Source organism: Peromyscus eremicus, chromosome 9 (genome assembly GCF_949786415.1).
Source record: "Peromyscus eremicus chromosome 9, PerEre_H2_v1, whole genome shotgun sequence".
Lineage (NCBI taxonomy): Eukaryota > Metazoa > Chordata > Mammalia > Rodentia > Cricetidae > Peromyscus > Peromyscus eremicus.
The window spans coordinates 98,775,829-98,795,121 of record NC_081425.1 but is presented as its reverse complement, the minus strand read 5'-3'; the positions used below and the strand labels follow the sequence as shown (position 1 = coordinate 98,795,121).

At 44.9% G+C, this 19,293-nt stretch overlaps 1 protein-coding gene across 1 annotated transcript; it reads right to left on the bottom strand.

Moving 5' to 3' along the window:
- Window positions 1-528: 528 nt before the first annotated feature.
- Window positions 529-17,972, bottom strand: Mat1a (methionine adenosyltransferase 1A). The gene is made up of 9 exons (XM_059274564.1): window positions 17,635-17,972; window positions 13,392-13,469; window positions 11,771-11,893; window positions 9,117-9,229; window positions 8,583-8,726; window positions 3,348-3,566; window positions 2,086-2,268; window positions 1,659-1,792; window positions 529-1,101 (listed from the first exon to the last, which is right to left on the bottom strand). The coding sequence occupies exons 1-9, from the start codon at window positions 17,726-17,728 to the stop codon at window positions 999-1,001; spliced, it is 1,191 nt and encodes a 396-aa protein (XP_059130547.1). The 5' UTR covers window positions 17,729-17,972; the 3' UTR covers window positions 529-998.
- Window positions 17,973-19,293: the final 1,321 nt, after the last annotated feature.

The window sequence follows — 19,293 nt, the reverse complement described above, 5'->3', positions numbered from 1 at the left end:
CAGACTCCATGCCCAGAGGACTCACACACCTGTCTTTGAATAATGGGAGCTAAGACCATGAAACTTCTTTATTCCAGACTTCAGCCCAGCTTGACAGGCCAAGATACCAAGCTTTCCTTGAGCCCTCTTTCAGAACAAATGAGACACTTATAAGTTTCCGTCTTGACTTCCTTGAACACTGTCCAGGGCTCACCAAGAACCACTGGGTTCATCTCCTAATTTCCAGGAAGCCAAGGCCTTAAATAAAAGGCCACAGCCTCAAGTCAATCCACTTGGACATCACACAGACCAACATCTGGTTTAAGATGCAGATGTAAGGCACATAGAGTGAAAATCCATTTCTTGACTCTGATACATGTGGCTGTGGAGACTAGTGAGAGCTCCATAGACTCTCTGTGCCTCAGCTTCCTCATCTGTTAATGTGGATAATAAAGATGCCATCTTATTGTGTTGTGATAAACACGCAGCTCAGTCCCTCACACAGTGCAAATGCTCAGGGGACATGGACCATGTATGTGGACATGTATGTGGCAGATGCCCAGTCTCAGAGGAGCCTTGAGAAAGCCCTAGATCAGGAGCTCTGGCTGTAAATGTGAAGGGGAAGCCGGAGGTATATGCAATACATTCATCTGGGCAGATGCCCACCCAGGAGGGAGGAAGAGATGGCCTAGTCAGGTTCAGACTATGGCAGGAGGTGAGGGAGCACATTCATACCTGACAGAGTGACTTTTTCACAAAATCAATATTGCTGTTATCTGAGGGACAGACAGGGAACACTGACTATCCTTGCAAGGAGACCTGATAACCTCACACCATAAAGTCACTTGCCATGTCATTCATGAGATGTTTGCAGGTGCTGGATAGGGAGAAATTATAAGAAGCTGGCTTTACCCTGAGAGTAGGAGCAGGGAGGGCACTCGGGGAGAGGCTAGGAGATCTGGGAGTCCAGATCCCAGAGGAGAGGGGAGTATGGAACAAAGCCAAATCTCCCATCAGCTCTAAAACACAAGCTTCTTGGGGACCTCCCAGGGAAACTCGCTTCTCCCAAAATGGCCGTAGCATGCAGTCTTCTGGTAGATAGGCTTTTTCAGGTCCAAGTCCCTGCAGTCAGAGGAGGCAAGGAATACTTTTAAGTGGGAAAGGGTAGGCTGTAGGGGTGGTCCAAGGAGAGCTTTCCCACCCACACCTGCACCCTATCTATGCCACAGCCCCGTCCTGTTCAGGTTAAGAATTCCAAAGTCAGAGACAGCTGAGCACTAACACACCCAGACAAGGATGTGAATGCCACCTGAAGTAACTTTCTCTTCTCCATTGGATTGCCTAGGCCAGTGCTCTCACAGCCAAGAACCAGAAAATAAGGATGCCATGAGAGCCTATGAGAACGGACTTGCCTACTGGATTCCTAGGCATCTGGCCCGAGATTCCACAGCTGCTCAAAGATGGCCTCACCAGGGACAGTGTCTGCTGGGCCTCCTTCAGCTGAAAACAAAATACCCCAAGTTGGGGTCATGGACTATCCTCAGGGCCAGGCACTGTGCTGAGGGGCCAGAACTTGAGACCCTCATGTTGTAAGAGACTGCAAATCCTTTTCTGTTCAGGTGTCCACCTGGGTGTAGGAGTGGCAAGGTCCCATGTGACAGCAGCATGATAGCACTTACCTAACAATGACACCGGGCCGGAGGTCGAAGTTCCTGTTCACCACCTCTAGCAGTTCCCGCTCGGTCTTCTTGGAGGTCCCGTAGGTGAAGATGGAAATGGACAGTGGTTCTGCCACACCAATGGCATAGGACACCTTCCAGAAAGATCTGGGTCAAGGACTGAGGCCCTCAGAGAGATTTCACAGAGCAGAGCAGCAGGGACCACACTTCTTCTGCTAACAGGACCCCTAACTCTCCTGTCTGGCAGCCCTTCTGTCTTCGAGTATGCTCTCTCCTTCCCTTGTTTTCCAGGGTCAGCCATAGTGGTCAATGCAATATATGCAGAGTTGCAGCCAATGGCAAAGAGGGGGCCTTCCCACTGAGCCAGTATCTCCTAACTCAAGGTGGGGCTGGGGTCTTCGGCAAGGACAAAGTGGGGGTAACCTACCTGAACAAGTACTCTCCGGCAGAGCCCAGCCTTTACCAGGGACTTGGCCACCCAGCGGGCAGCATAAGCTGCTGAGCGGTCCACCTTGGTGTAGTCCTTTCCTGAGAAGGCACCACCACCATGAGCACCCCAGCCTCCATATGTGTCCACTATAATCTTGCGGCCTGTGACACCTGCGTCCCCCTGTAGAGGGAAACAAACGGAAAAGAGATGAGAACCAGTGGCTCTGAATGCTGAATGGGGCAGAAGCCCTCAGAGAGGATGCCCTGAGTCACCTGCGGACATTCTCAAAGGCCACTTTTAATCAGGCAGAAACCAACAGCTCTTGTCCCAGTCCTGGCACTGACCAGCTATGGGAATCAGGCAACCAGTCAAAGCCTCATTGGAAAGTGCAGGGGATGGGCCAGAGGTCATCTGGGGTCATACCTTCCCTTTGAGTTCATCATAAGAAGTAGTCCACCTATGGTGGGAATTGTACTGCAATAAATACAGCCTGGGCTGCAGTTCTGGCCAAGGCTGCCTGTTGCTCACTTCACAATGTGCTCTATACAACAGCACTTCAGGAAATCCCCTTGAAAGGTAGCTATTTTTAATAATTTGGTGAGAATCCAGTGAGTTACTCTATTCCTGTTTAGGGAGCCACACTTTATACTCACTTATCTAGATTTTGAGACATCATCCTTCAAGAAAACAAGGAGTTTAACCTTCTTTCTGCCCAATACCAACACTGTCTGATCACAGAACCTGTTATGGGGGCTCAGCCTTGGGATAATACAGTCAGCTCTGCCAATCCTTATATCCCCAGTTCTGTGTACATAGAGGAGAAAGGGACAACAGCCATATCTGCTTTTATAAAACTCCGGTTCTGTTGTCCTGTCTGTAATAGCTAGAGACCCCCATAGCGAATGTTCAGCAAGTACAGCCTGAGAAAGTCAGCCATAAGCAAGCACTACAGAGATGAGTGAGTGCCTGACCAAGTAAGGAGAGGTGATGGTGGCTGTGGGCAGGCATTTGGAATGCCTGGGTGGTAGGGCTTGACAGCACTAAGGGGAGATTCCTATAGACATGTCCCCCTTTTTACATATTAACAGATACATGGAGTGTCTTCAATGTAGGCCCAAGTTCACCGAGTACATTTAGTTCATGGGCAGATGCTGCTAAGCCACACGGAACTACCTGTTGTCATCAGTGTCTTCTGAGACACGAGCAGTTTAGTCATCAAGATTCAGCAAGAGGGCCTTCCCCCAGGGACAAATGCTCACCTGGGGACCTCCAATGACAAACCGTCCACTTGGCTGCAGGTGGTAGATGGTGTTTTCATCCAGGTACTTGGCTGGCACCACAGCTTTGATCACTTGCTCCTTCAGGGCCTCTCGCATGGCCTCCAGGGTTATGTCTTCATTGTGTTGCACAGAAATGACGATGGTGTGGATGCGCACAGGGATGACCGCACCATTATCCTGCGTGTACTGAACTGTCACCTGTCCATCAAGGGAGACACTGTGAGGCCTAGGCCTGAGCTAAGGCTGCATGGTTACTGGCCACAGATCCCCAGGAGGCAGGTTGAGCTCCTGAGGAGCCAAGTGAGTCCCCTTGTCTTTAAAAGCTCTTTGGAGAGTTAATATAACATATGTTTACATTGGTTAATTTGCTCAGGACTACAGATGACAGCATAAGGCACACACACACGGCACTGTCTTTCAATTGATGACTGGGCCTTTCTCCTTCTATCCCAGAGACTGCTAGTACCAGTGACCCTCTCTAGCCAAAACCCTCTTGCCACTTCCCATGGACCTCCCCCACTTCTATGAGTGAACATAGGAATTCACAGGCCACTTGTCACTGGCAGAGACAAGGGTACCTTTGTCCTAGAATGTGAAAAATCAAGAAGGATCTTTAACCAAGGCTATATTTGTTGGCATATATTGAGCCTCTGAGACAGAGGAGCCTGGCAAATGGCCCTCTACCCTCAGTGAAGGATCCTGGAAGCACATTGGAACCAGCAAACTCTGCCAGCTGTAGGGACAGGCTGATAGTCTCTAGTTAGGACAGTTAAACTAGAAGGGCAGCAAGCTCTGAATTCCCATTGTCTTGAGGCCTTGCCAAAAGAAGGTAAAGTGGTGTCCACTTGGGTGGGGGTCAGGATCCTGCTTACCAGGTACTGGCAAGGCAAGCCATGGAAACCCCTAAAACACTCACCTCCTCCATGTCCAGTTCTATGCCCATCCTGTATATTACCAATTAAGATCTAAGACATCACATCTAAGACCCCCCCCCCCACTTTATACATGCGATAAACTAAGAGATCAGAACTTGTCTGACATCATACAGCCAGTCTGTGAAATGTCCAAGAGCCAAACCTTGCTCAGGCTGAACCAAAGCTTGTCACTCCCACTGTAGCATAGACAAAATGCTCTCTAGAGACCCAGTGCTCTAATGACACATCACTGGGCACAGACACCCAATATCTTAGGTGGCAAGGAAAAGCAGGTAGGACCCACTGGGCTTGCAGAGTGGAAGGATTGTGGGGGGTGGCAGATGAGGATGGTCGAGAAAGCAGCAATGGGTGAACAAGTTTTGCATACTAGAAGCCATGCCAAAGATTAGTAATCATTGTTGCCCCATTCTATAGACAACAAAGCTTAGCTTCCAGAGTGTAAACACCTTGATCAAGATGGCACACAAGACTGCTGAGGTGTGACTCAGAGATTTATATCCAAGGCTCTGTCTAGCAGAAAGTTGCTATGTAAGGCCATGAACTATATGCTGGGCTACAGGGTCCATGCTGCCTGAGACAATAGGTACCCATCAGAGCAGTATCTACAGAGCTTAGGGGTATGGGATGCTTACAGAAGTGTGCCTATGCCAAATACCTAAGTAGGGGTCTGGCTGACTGACTGGCACACACAGAACAGTTTTCTATCCTAGAGCCCAGTTAGGACCGTGCAGCAAGCACTGCTTTGCTGGGGCTGTGCTGCAATAAGGACTCTGCCTGCCCAAGGTGCCTCAGACAGTCATCCAAAGATATCTACCACTTTTCAGTCTTTTGGCTAAGATCAAGTACAGCCAATGTATCAGACTTCTGCTCTGTGTCCTGCTGGTCCAAAAGCAACAGAGTGAGATCCAGAGGAAGTGAGAGAAAGAGCCCTGGCCACCTGCCATCTGACTCTCGTGAGATGAGCAAGTGCATAATCATTGAGGACTAACCCTTAAATCCTGCGCTGCCCACACATGGGAATTATTCACATATAGGGCTCCACAAGAGGGAGCTAGAGTGGGGGATTCCCAAGGAGGAGGCAAACTCAAGGATCAGTATCACCTCACGTAGATTTGGGAAGAGGCTCAGGCTTGAGGCAATGCTCTAACCTGGCTGTTTTCAACTGAGCCCTGATGTCTCCTATCCCTTCCAGGCAAACACCATGCTGTATCCCTGCAGAACTCCTAGAACAGGGTGGCAGAGAAAAGGGCCCATGCTCTGCTCTTATCTTGCCATGTCAGCAGATATGGGGAAAAATACACTATGGAAACAGAGCTCTGACCTGGTACAAAAATAGCCACTGGACTGCCAACCCTGATTCTCAATATCAGCAGCAGCAATTTGCTCAGGTGGAAAGACTCATCCTGGTCACAGTCAACACAGGTGACAAAGAAATCCTTTATAAAACGACCATAAAAGAAGCTGGCTACTCTCCTGACACAGCGTGGAGGCAGACCAAAGAGGCAGTGGGGCTTTCCAGCGGCCAGCTGAGAGGCCCCACATAGTGCCACCAGCAGGCCCATATCCTCATTGACTAGAGCAGGCTCATGGCCCCCTGTGATAGGCATAAATATTGGCATCTTATGGGACTCAATGCATCCTCTCAGGAAGGGGAGTCCTATTAGACTCCATTCTCTCTTCCTTGGTGCTACTGAGACTTAGAAACCTCTTTCTTATGCAGGGAAAATGAGTGAGGCCTTTTCTACTACAGCTGGTCTCAAAGAATTCCCTCTGTTCCTCTCTTACCAGAGGGAAGGAAAGTTCAGGGGGCCTGTTACCTTTTTCCTACCCCTGCTCTGGGGTTGTCTTGTCTGTAGAGCATCAGATTTTTGAGCACTTTCTTTTGGTACCAGGACAGTCTACATGTTAGCTCTCCTGTCCCATAACCTCCTACAATACCTAAGAGATGCTGGTGACCCCATGTACACTTTAAGAGTCATATGAATAGCACAGGAAGACCCAAGACAACATTCTATTGGGGCCATACACACACCCACTTGCCTTAGGTGGAGACAATGGGAGACTTCTGCTTAGTGCATTGTCCACCTCACTCAGAAGGATGCATCTGGGTGGTTGAAGTAACTAGACACAGACACATTTACCACACTGGGTCATAAAAGCTTATATACAAATCACAAGTGCAGGATAGGGGAAGACTCTCTAGTGGGGGTCAGAAGTGACATTCACAAGGATACGGGCTTCTCTGTCCCCAGAAAAGAAACCCAAATAAGATGAAGGATGAAGTATAAGCCCTATAATCCAAGGCTAACCCAAGTGGAATGATGTCAGTAAAGTGGAGGTAGGGGGCAGGCAAGTTATTGTAGAAATATTATAAAAATCTGAATGCTGGGTTGGCAAGGGAATTCTGCCCTCCTCTCACAGGAAGTAGAAACTTACAAAAAATTCCGAAGAGATGGCGAAGAGGAAAAATTAACTGCAGTTCTTAAGCAGGGAGAACCTTTTGGGGGCATAGAGTACTGTTGCTGACCTGGGTGGTATGAGGACCACTCCAGGAAAGGCTGGGCTACAGTGAGAGGGATGCTCATCTGAGGAAACATAGGATACCAGGACCATGGAGACAGATGACGCCAAGCAGGACTGGGAAACCCGTTGTGCAGTCCTCAGCTGAGTGAAAGGTGACAGTGAGCAGCATGTGGTAGGCTCTCAGCACATGAGCTTGCAAAGTGAGTAAGAAATGGGGCTGCTGTTTTGGAGGGGCCACGGTGGAAGATTGATGAGCCAAGTGTGTGAAGAGAGGGAGAGAATGTGAGAGAAGATGTGCCAAGACCTTGGGGCAACACACTTTGGAGCATGGAACAGGAGCCGGGCAGGCAGCCATTGGCCAAAGGCCATCAGGGGACTGAAGTGTGATAGGGGAGCTCCATGTGTGCTCATGTTTGCATCATCATTGTCCTTCAAATAAAAATAGATTTCAACATGACTGGGAGGAGGAAAGTCAGGGCCCACAGCGCTGGAACTGGACATGTCAAGGGTAAAGCCTTTTATGAGAAGTAAAGACACGGAAAGGGGCCCCAGAGAGACAGTCTGCTCAAGGTGGGGAGACCAGACCTGTGTGCACAAAAAGACAGGGACTGAAACTGGTGAAGACATAAGTCTGCGGTAGGAATTGAAGAATCATCAGAGTCTACACATGCTAAAAAAATAAATAAATAAATAAAAATAAAAATTACATTTTAAATTTGTCTGATTTTTAAAATATTTTTATAATAAAAATTTAATGAGGGTAAGGATGGAAAGTACATTTAGCCTGAAAGAGTTTTCAAATAATGATTCTTTTCAAAATGGAGTACATAAGTAGAATATTTTCATCTTAAAAATAGCATGATCAAGGTATAATTGACCACTTTCTAATTAGATTCGAGGATCCCTCTACAGGAGGGAATTCATGCCTGGTACTGAAAACCTGGTCAAAAGCCCCTGGCTGGGGAAAGCATAGGCCCTAGGAGGGATCTGTTACTTTACTAAATAGATTTATATTCTTAAATTGCTGATGTATGAGCCTTGGTTCTAGAAGATGCTGTCTACAACAGGTGATGGTAATACAAAGACACAGCTGTTCAAGTGCTGAGAGTAAGTGATCGCCGAGTGCCTGTCCCTGAGTGGAATGTCTCTATCACCCTCTTGAAAGTCCAGGGAACAGGGTGCATGAGGAGGTGGAGAGAACAGGAGAAGAGCCAGAAGATGGGAAGGAGAGCTGCGAAATACTGTTTTCTGGATATGACATGGCATCGTACTCATGAATCCACAGCAGCTTTGGCTATCTGCATGACATCTGCCCAAGGCTGGGCCTATCAATATTTCATTATAGATAGAGGACAGGCTCATACATAACACCTCACTCTTCCTGAGGAACTATAGGCAATAAATGATAAGTTACCTTTATTCGAGTAAGTAACCCCTTACTCATGCTCATGCAAGCAACTGTAATTAAATGCAGTGGGTTATATGCACAAATAAAAACATAACAGTGGGAGGGAAGACTTGTTAGAAAAAAGGGGGCTTAATGGAAGTTGGAGGGAAAGAAGGGAGGATGACGGGGCACATAATCAAGCACATTGTGTGTGTGTGTGTGTGTGTGTGTGTGTGTGTGTGTGTGTGTGTGCTGTGAAATCGTAAAGGAATGAATTTAAAACAAAATAAATATGGCCAGAACCAAAATGATTTGGTGTACTTCAAGTTTCTGTAGGGATGTCTGCAGGAGGTGATGGATGCAACTCACCTGAGTTTTAGAATCAGGTCTCAGCCAGGGCAGGACACCAGAGCGCCTTAGATCTGCCATCCGGGTGTTGAGTTTGTGAGCAAGAATAATGGTGAGGGGCATGCATTCTTCTGTCTCATCTGTGGCATAGCCGAACATTAGACCCTGGAGTAGGACACCTGCCTTAGAGCTCAGAGCAGTAACATTCTACAAGTCTCATATTTTGTTGGATGCTTCAACAGTTATGAAGGGTACCCCCTACAGAACACTTTGTACTGTGCATTTTAGAATGGGAAGACTGCCTCTGACCCCAAACACTCTGGAAGGAGGAGACAAGCCAACATCTGTCATTAGCAAGCACAGCCTTCTACCACACAGTCTGACGGTGTTGCCATGTAGCAATCAGTGCTCAACTTACTGCGGGTGTGATCCTTCCCAGATCTATATAGTGATGAGACCACCCAACAGTGTAATTAACCCAGCTTGCTTCTTCTCATGGATCATAGCACAGTCCAAACAAACCACACTGGTCCATTCCTCACACAGTTGACATACCTGATCTCCTGCACCAACATCCTCTTCATTTCTATCTAGATGGACACATTGGGCAATATCTGGGGACTGCTGCTCCAGAGCTACTAGTACATTGCAGGTCTTGAAGTCAAAGCCTGGGCAGAAGCAAGCCAAGTGGGGACATGTGTCAAGATAGGACTATAAGTTTCTTGGTGGACTTCTCAATCACTGATGTTGCATTTAGTGTTGGGGGCGTAGCCTCTGGTTCAGAGCTGAGGCCCAGGTTGTTGAAAGACCTAATATTCTTTTCCATGGTCATGTAGAACTCTTTCAAAAGAGAAGCTTCTTCATGATATATTTTATTGTATTCAATTATACCTTGGTTAAAAAAGTATACCCTACACAGAAATATGGCAACCCACAACAACACAAACCAGATAGCACCCAGGACACTCTGACTGACAAGTAGGTGAGCAACTTATAGTCTTGCTTCTCTAGGTATCCCAGAGGAACCCTCCAGAATCCCCTTGAAAATCATAGCACTAGCAGGGCATGGTGGTGCTTGCTTGTAACCCCAGCACTTTTAAGTGAAGGCAGGAGGCCATACTTGCCTGCATATGGAGTTTTGGGTCAATATGGGCTATATTAAACCCTGTCTGAGGGAGAGGAAAGGATAGGAAGAAAGGGATGGAAGGATGAAGGACTGGGGGATAAGGGAAAGAAAGAGAGGGAAGGATTTTCAATCCCTGCACTGATTGAAAATCAAGGGTCTTTCAAAGGTTGTCATTTAGAATCCCAACTATATGCCTTACCCATATATATATATATATATATATATATATATATATATATATATATATATATATATATGGGTAAGGCATGTGTGTGTGTATGTGTGTGTGTGTGTGTGTGTATTTACTATGTACACACATCCTGAATAATAAGCACCATGTGTGTGAACCATCTAGCAAGATTCCTAGATCTAGGGTGCTATGACAAATAAAAAAGTTAAACCTCTGGGGTCCAGACCCCCTCTTCAAAGCTGCAGCACAGAGTTCAGGGTCCACCTCTGGCATTCTGGGTGCTAAGTCAGGGAAGCCTCACTAACAGCAACCCCTGTCATGGAGCCAGAACTCCTTTAGACAACAAACTTAGGGCTAGCCTTAAGTACTTTGCCACCTCCCCTAGACATCTCTGGATAGAATGTTCCTCCTCTGGCCCCTCCCCACACGCCCAAACTTGACTGGCTCCTAGTTAGCGTCCCTGGACATTTTACTCCTGCAATTCCACTCCCTTATTGCATAAGATGAAAGCAGATTCACATAGTACACCTCACAGTGCGTCATCTGAGGCCAAGCAGAACCTCTACCCCAAACGTGGTCATCTTTGACCTTTGCCTCCCCTCACCCTCACCATGCCCCAGTGGATGTTTTTGATGTAGAAATCAGTGAATAGTCTTTAGAGAGGTGCCAAAGGGCTCTGCTCTGTGTATTAAGACTTTTTCCATTTTGCCTAATCATTGACTCTAAATAATATATCTTCCTAGGGTTAACCAAGCACAATTCAGTCAGAGTGGAGCTCTTTCACTTAGCCCTTTCTAAAGAACATGAAAATTTTCTTTGCTAGCTAAAGCAAAGTTTGGTCTTGAATAAGGTCTAAATGTGTATAAATAAACTGATTTCTTAGAGTATAATGGGGAAAGGCTATATGTGGTAACATCTCAAGATGCTGTTCTCTGGGGCGATATGTTTCTTCTATGAAGCCCTTACATCTTAAGTGGGAAAATTAACTTGCATGTACTCTTTCTCTTCCCAGCCATTCTAAAGTACTTCCAACCCCCAAGAAGCATGCTTTCTTGTGATTGTTCAAGGTCAACATATTTTTCACAGTGACCTCTGGGAATTGAGAGAAGGCCAACAGAAACTCAAAGGGAATTTTTCTTTAAATAAATAAATCTGAAAAAAATTAAAACTGGAATAATATGGGTATCTACTGCTAGAGGCTATAGTGGAAGCTTTAAGAATTGAGGTCAGAGCCCAGTCCAGGAAGCTGGTGTGGACAAAGGGCACTGGAAGCTCTACCAAAACATCTTTGCAAACAGGTGCTTATGCCCTGGGTCTTCTGATGTACTCCCAGGCTGGGTGGTTTCCTGGCCTGCCCAGGCATTAAGCAGTGACATCTGCTGGAAAGCCCTCAGTTCTGCTTGTATTACCTGGTACTTACTTCCTCATCCCCTCACTTCCTTGCCTGGCCTGTACCTCTTCCCTAGGTCTCAGCTCCTACATCACCTGGCATCTCACTGTATTTATACTCTAAGGCAGGATACCCTCATTTGCATAAGAAACACACCAGGGGTTCCGGAATGATGAAGTCAGATGACATATATAGACACTAGCACCTGTGCTTGACATGGAGCGTGTTGTCACTAGAGGGCAGCTCCCTTCATTAGGAGCTCCATTCAAAACTGCCAGCACCAGGAAGGCAGGACCTTAAATGAGACTTGTCAATAGTGGATGGATACATGCTGGCCCCACCAGCTGCAGTCCTCCAAAGAACCAGATGAGATAAGGGCTGTTTACCCTCCTGACAGAATTTGTATTTTTCTAAAACTGAAGGATCAGATTTGACTCCCTATGGGAAACAGAAGCACTCAGTAAAGACCTACAAGCACACAGATGCCGCAAGCCCATGCTCACCCTTGGCAGAGTCGTCATAGCCAATGTACTTGATAGTGTCTCTCACCACCCGCTGGTAGTCAACCATGGCCACTGAGGTGATCTCCCCACACAGCAGCACCATACCTGTCTTGCATACTGTCTCTGGAAAGGAAGAAGGGCAGGTAACAGTCATGAGCCAGCAGACAGAAGCTCAAAGGTCTAGACCTCTCAAGATAGAGATGAAAAGGCTCATTGGGGGCTTCAATGAGGAGTACTTTCTAAGAAAGAATAACTGTGCCAACAAAAAGAGCAACTCCAGCATTAACCACTGAGCATCTTCAAATGCTGCCAGAGAATGAAGCTCTGGGAAGAATGAATTATATTTGAGTTTCGTGCCAAGTATTTACTGCTTCTGTTATCTCAAACAACCTACTTAACCTGTCTCAAGTAATATAACTTTCATAATGAGCATGATGAATGCATGTGATACAGACACACACACACACACACACACACACACACACACACACACACACACACACTGCTATAAGGAGTGGAATCGTGATCCGAGGATCAAGACAAACCAACTTTCTCAGAAGGAATTTTTCCTTAAAAACTGGAATTGCATGAATATCTGCTGCCAGAGGCTCTCATGGAATCTTTAAGAACTGGAGCAAGAGCCCTAACTAAGAAGCTAGTGTGGATAGGCATTTCCAGAAAGTGCTACGGTTTATTTCAAAGCTATCAGTGTGAGATCTACCCTCAGAGTAGCATGGGGACCTGACATACATGACATGGTCTGAGACGTCTCTAGACAAGGAAGGAAGGTCTGTGCAGAGGAGAGACCAGCACAGTGGACCCTGGTCCCCATACTGAGGTCTCCTGCCTCATAAGCTACTGCAAAGATTCTGGTGTAGCCAGCACTGTAGCCCCATTAGTAAAGTCAGAAGTTGGACCTGGGCCTTCAAAGCTTTAGAGTCAAGGGCTGTATTGTGTGCCAAGCCCTTCTATCAAGCAAAGATTGGATGTTGGAGAACTTATCCCACAAACAACAGCAAAGGTATTTTGCCTACATGGACCTCCAGAAAACATTGGAGGGTGTGGGTGTGGACAAGGGTCTCAGTGCTTTATTTAACAATGATAACCCTCTGGAAAGCTGATGGTTTGGTTATGATGGAACTGCAGTTTTTTGGTTGCTGGTAAATGGGATGCATAAATTATTTTAACATCTGAGGCATACCACAAGCTAGGAAAGAAAATCAGAGGATATTCCAGACATACAGAGCCATCAAAATGAGCTTCTAGACAGCTTCGAGCATTTCGAGCTCTTCACTTCCTCTGGGAGATTCATCTAACTTTGAAAAAGGCTCCCTCACTCCTAATGAATCCCGTGTTAGGAAAGCCATGTTCCCACTCAGCCCTCTGCTACTTATGGTAGTGATGACATCTAATGTTAAATTCTAGTTAAATCTGTTTCATGGTTAGAAATGTTTTTCCTCTCTGATACAACACAAGAAGGTCACTTAAAGAAGAAATCTCCTGCAGACAGGAGGACATTGACTTTGGGCCTGATGAGTATGAATCTATGGTCTTATGTCCACCATGAACTTTTCTGTCCAACACACTCAGGTCTCCAGCAAAAAGAGTGCTTGTCTCTTACCACAGGCCACCTTGGCATTGGGGTCTTGCTTGAGATGAGCGTCCAGCACCGCGTCACTGATCTGGTCACAGATCTTATCTGGATAAGAAGAAACACTAAGTGTAAGATTACATCATTGTTAAGCATGGCAAAGTTAAATGCTAAAATAATTTGACATTTTTATCAGTCTGCCTATCAAATCTACCTATAAAGATAAAAATGATATTTTTTAAATGTCAGAAATGAGAAATATTTTATCAGAATAGTCCTTGTAGATTTTGAAATTTTTACTTATTCTCTGATAGTTTCATATGTATATATAATATATTTTGATCATACTCAATTCCCATTACCCTCTCATGCCCCTCCGTTCCCTCTGAACTTTGTCTTAGGATCCCCTTCTACTACTTTGCTGTTTTGTTCTGGTGACCCACTTAGTTTGACTGGGGTTGCCGGCATGAGCATGAATATGGTATTATTTACTGAAGCACGACAGACTTGCCAGTGGCTAAACCACAGAAGAAAAATGATCTTCCTCCTTTAGCTGCCATTAACACCCAATATAATAGCTCCTTGGCTAGATGCAAGGCCTCATGAGCTCCCAGAAATGAAAAATATTTTGGACTCATAATTTCTTCTAATTCCTACCTCATTTTGGATTACATGCATTACATAAAATCATAGAATTTCTTAAAAGGAAAATACATTTCAAAACCAGCTCTTCTAAGAGTCAAAGCAATTCACATAATGATAAGTCTTTCATTTCCCCAAACATCTAACATCTAGAAAAGTTATAAATATAGCCTAAAATCCTTTATAACATCAGTAAGATTAGGTATTGAGTGGTAAGACCAGATAAATACCATACTGAAGGCTCCATAGATACAATCAATCAGATGCAAAACACAAACCAGGCAAATGGTGCCATCTGTGAGAACACCACAAGGGAAGCCATATGCACCACTGCTGTTCAGCGGAACATTAATACAAGCTCTCAGATCCTCCTCTGGTCACTCAGCCTCCTGCAATTCAGGTGTCCTGATAGCTGGACTAAGATGGAACTGACAAAGATTCAGCAGGAGCTGGAAACTGACATTATTTTGTCATTTGTCCTAAAGGATTCACATGATCTAACATATAGATCACCAAGTGATGTTGTGCACAAATTCACTTCTGCTTTCCAGTTAGTGTGTCTATTAACAAATTAAGAGATAAGAGAGACTCTTATTCCGTGAATATTGTCTTTCACTTAATGTTCAAAATTCCCTGAGAATCTGCTCTTTAAGAGTGTTTTTGTAAAGATTTATTTTTAATTGTGTATATTCGTGTGTGTAATCTATGTGGGAGAATGTGCACACGGGAGCACAGATGCCCATGGCATCTGGAAGAGGATGTTGGGTCCCCTAAAGCTGGAGTGAATGCTGAGAACCACATCTCAGTCTTCTTCAAAAGCAGTGAGTGCTCTTACCCATGAGCATCTTTCCTGCCCCAACAGATGATTTTTGAGAATTCAGGCCCTGAGTCAAGAAGTTTAGCTCTCAAAAGTAAATACTAAGATATTGATTAATTTGCCTTTAAAGGTAAACTTTCTATTTTTTTCCTTCAGAAATGACCATGAAACACAAGGTGAATTGTTCTATCCATCCTCCTGTCAGTGGCAGATGCTGATTTTAAATCCAGGTACATGTGAGTCCATACCTTTTGCCACTCCTATCAGTAAAGGCCTCCTGACATCCTAAAATAAATTACATGGCGGCCAATGCTGACTGGCCAGGATGCCTAGAAGCTATTCATAGGTTAACTACAGACAGACATCCAGACATCCCATTTATTTAAAGGGTCCAGCTCACACAGGTACCACTATGTAGGGTAATACAACTGTAGGGAGAAGTTAGAGTCCAACAAGCTCATCAAGATAGCTGATTGATAATTCCTATCCCTGAGGGACCTCCTGCCTCTCTCCCTTCCCTCCTACTTCTATCTGGGATTTTTGAGACCAAGTCACACATGAAGTTTGCCTTGAGCTTGCTATATAGCCAAGGATAATCTTGATGTCTTAACCCTCTTTCTCCAGATTCCAAGTGTTGGGACTACAGTTAAAATCTTTTTTTTTTTTCTTGTTGGGGGTGAAGCCACCAAATCTAGGGCCTTGCACATGTCAGGCAAGCTCTATACCACTGAACTACCTTCCTGGAAGGGATTCTTTCTGAGAAGTCTGCTCAGGCTTTCAAAGTTTCTGTCATCAGTAGGCTTAAGATGGTCAATGGTAGCTCTCTTGGAAAATAATAAGAAATAAAAATTTTATCTTTCTGATGTGGGAGAATTCAGCCATGGATGGTAAACACATCACTGAACACTAGAGGAGACCAACTTACTTGGACACTTATTGTACAGTGGAAAGTGAATGGCAAATGAGACAAATTTGAGAGTGAGACCACGAAGTGGACTGACAGAAGTTTTTATGCTCTGTCTACTAAGCACATTGCTGCTATGCACAATGGGCCACACTCAAGACAAGTAGCAACTGGGTGCCAAAGAACTCACTTTCTCTGGGCAGAGTAGGTTCTTCCAACATTCAGATGACTTTCAGAAACTATGGAGTTGCCCAGTATATGTTAGGTACCAGGGATGTATCTAAAATCATACATAGATCTGGAAATTGATCTATAAAGAAATATGATGAGAACATCTACTTATTATAGAATGAATAGAAAACCTCACGCTAAATGATCTGATCCAAGGTTTTTCAATAGTCACACTATTGACATTTTGTGCCAAACAATTCTTGGTGGTGGAGATTCTCTCATGTATTGTGTGATATTTAGCTACATGTCTGGCCTCTACCCAACAGATTCCAGGAGCACCTTGCTTCCAAGCCCTAGGATGTAACAATCCAAAATGTTCCTAGACATAACAAAATGCTTCTGGAAGAAGATAGCCAGTTTTGCCTTCGGTTGAGAGCCATGGGATAAGGCACACAAGTGTAGCGTATTGAAAAGTCCAAAACCAAGTTTCAAGTTAAAGTTCTTGGAGAAAGAAGAATGGTGGAAAAATTGGACTTGGTGACAAATCAACACACACTGTGAACACTCAAAATAAATGCGAACAAATGCTTAAGTCCTCAAATCAGTGTGTCTAACCCCAGAATTCTCCCAGAACAGTGGTTCTCAATGTGATATTCCCACACTAACAGAAGCAGCACCTCCTAGAGCTGTTAGAAATTAGAATTCTTAAGGATCTACCAAGACCTATCCAACTGGACACTGTGGGAGTTAAGTTCCAGCCCTTGCCTTCATCAAGTCTTGTAGGGTGATGCTTTTGTACTCCAAAGTGTAACAACCTATGTCCTATAATCAGAACTTCTGACTCACGGTCCTGTTACTGAGAATTGTCTCTAGCTTCCCTATATCACACTCCATCCCCCTTTAAAGAACCAAAACAATGCTTGAATGCTACAACTCTTTAATACAGTTTCTCATGTTGTGGTGACTCCCTGCCTCCCAATGATAAAATTATTTTCTTAACCAGGCATGGTGTTGCATGCCTTTAATCTCATCACTCAGGAGTAAAAGGCAGGTGGATCTTTGAGTTTGAAGCCAGCCTTGTCTACAAAGTGAGTTCCAGAACAGCAAGGGCTGTCACACAAATAAATCCTGTCTCAAAAATCCAAAAGAAAAAATTTCTTTGCTACTTCATAATTGTACTTTTGGTACTGTTGTGAGTTGCAATGTAAGTATCTGTGTTTTCCAATGGTCTTAGACGACCCCTGTGAAACAGTTATTTGACATGACCCACAGGTTGAGAATCACTGATCTTTAGGAAGTTTATAGTTGTGTCAGAAAGCATCTCTGAGATCCTTGCAGTCTGGAACTCTGTCTCAACACCAGTTAGAATGCAGAGCTATTCCTTTCTAATCTGTGCATGGTTTATGTGTAAAAGTTGCTCCCATTTGAGGACTATCCTCCATTGAGTTTAATAGGTCACTGATAATAGATGAAAGCTTTACTCAAAAGTATATTATTTCATTTAGTTCTTCTAATACACATAGTATATAGCAACCAGCCCTTGCTGCTGAGATGCTGAGTGGCAACATCATGGACCTAGGCTTCATGATGGGTGACAGCTTTACAACTAGCTCACACTCTTTCAGAGAGAGTCTACGGCAACTGATGAACCTTGCTTCTAAGGTATCTAGTAAAAGTGACTCCCTGGGCACAGGTTGGGGATGACAGGCTTGCCTGTGAGCTCAGGACAACCTACTTACCTGGATGCCCCTCTCCTACAGATTCTGATGTAAACATGAAGGCTCCTTCTTCACTTAGAGAATGGTCACACAGGCCATCCACAGGTCCATTCATTGTGTCCACCCTTTCCGCCTTCACTTTTCCAAGATGACAACTTCAAGGCTGTAACTTTGCCTGCAGGTTCTTTTTTTCTTTTTTCCTCTCCTACAAAACCAACAGGGTGGTCTTTGGCAGAGTCACGGAGATGACTTCTGCCTAAGTGCCTATGAGCATGTGAGAACAGGGTAAGGATGGGCAAAGAGGGAGAGAGTGGATGGAATACAGATGTGTCACTTCCTTCTGCCGGTCACAGTTTGCTCCCGGGTGACTCCTATATATGGAAAAGTGAAAGTGCCTGAATAATCATGTAAGGACATTGGAGGAGTCCATTTCCTGGGAGGGGAGTCTTCTTACCTTGAGGAATTTCAGCCTTCAGTTCTGATGTCTCAAATAGGAAGCCTGTAGTCCATGAAAGGCGAAGAACGATGTGTAGACTCTCAGACAGAAAGTGCTTCTCAAACTTCCTTCAGCTGCCTACCTGATCTCTGAATGGTTCCAGGGTTAACATCCCACTCTGGAGAGCTGGGGGCCTGGAGTTACTCACAGAGACATACAGGCAGCCAGAAACTCTCCCAGAGATTTGGTATGGGCTAAGGTTGCAACACTGTGGTCTCTGCTGTGAGCGCGCCTCTCCTCCCCCACACCTGATCTGGATTGGGCTCACCCCCTCTACCTCCTCAGGGCAGAGCAGGAGCCAAGAGCAAGCACCTGTACTCTGAACCAGCTGTAGCGTTACACAACAGATGCATTTTAGTTAGAGGAAAAGCGTTTGAAGCTGGCATTTTTTCTGCCACAAGAAATCACCCAAATCATCAATGTCTCTAAGAGGCCTGCAAACAAATTAACTAGCAAGGCATTTGTTGGTGGTGGTGGAGGGTGATCCAGGCAACAAAGATCATTACTTTTTAAAAACATAATTTTGAGAAACAGACCCATTATGTAGAAATTGGTATTCATGTCTAGTATCACGCAATGTGATACACTTCCATGTATTCAGTTCTGTTCTGCTCATCAACACCCTGTTCCTATAACTCCCTGTTTATTTTTGCTTTGCCTGAGAACAGGAGTAAGCAGGATTGAGGATATCCTTAATTGGCTATGTCATAAATGATAGTGTTTGTCCCCAGCTTTTCTCCCACTCTCGGACCTACAGTCTTTGAAAAACAGGGCATTGAAATCACAGAGGATGGTGAGAAATCAGTTCCTTCTAGAATGCAATAAAAAGTAACCAACCAAATACAAGTTGGACTGTGGGAAGCACAATGTAGGAGGAAGCGATGGCCCCCAAAAAATAATCTTAGTGACTAAAACCCCTTCCTCTGCACTCATACAAGCACTTAAAACATTTTTTTCCTGGCACAAATTCTAGTGTTCCAAACCTTGAGGTTAGTTAGTGAACACAGTCGCTCTAGGGAATTCAAACTATATGAAATCAATATGGAATGTTAGGAGACAGCTTGTGTATACACACCATCAAAAGCACTTAACAAAGAGGGAGCTGACTTGCTTAGGCACATGATTGCTAAAAGTGGGGAGTAAAAAGGGCTACTGGGAAGGGCCAGACAAATGAAGAATCAGAC

What these genes read in the sequence shown, in the direction of transcription:
- Mat1a (XM_059274564.1), bottom strand. Translation starts at nt 17,728, where the DNA reads ATGAATGGACCTGTGGATGGCCTGTGTGACCATTCTCTAAGTGAAGAA. An exon ending in CTATGACGACTCTGCCAAGG is followed by an intron (nt 9,230 to 11,770) that starts GTGAGCATGGGC and finishes GCTTCTGCCCAG; the next exon opens with GCTTTGACTTCAAGACCTGC. An exon ending in GCCGGAGAGTACTTGTTCAG is followed by an intron (nt 1,793 to 2,085) that starts GTAGGTTACCCC and finishes TCTTTCTGGAAG; the next exon opens with GTGTCCTATGCCATTGGTGT.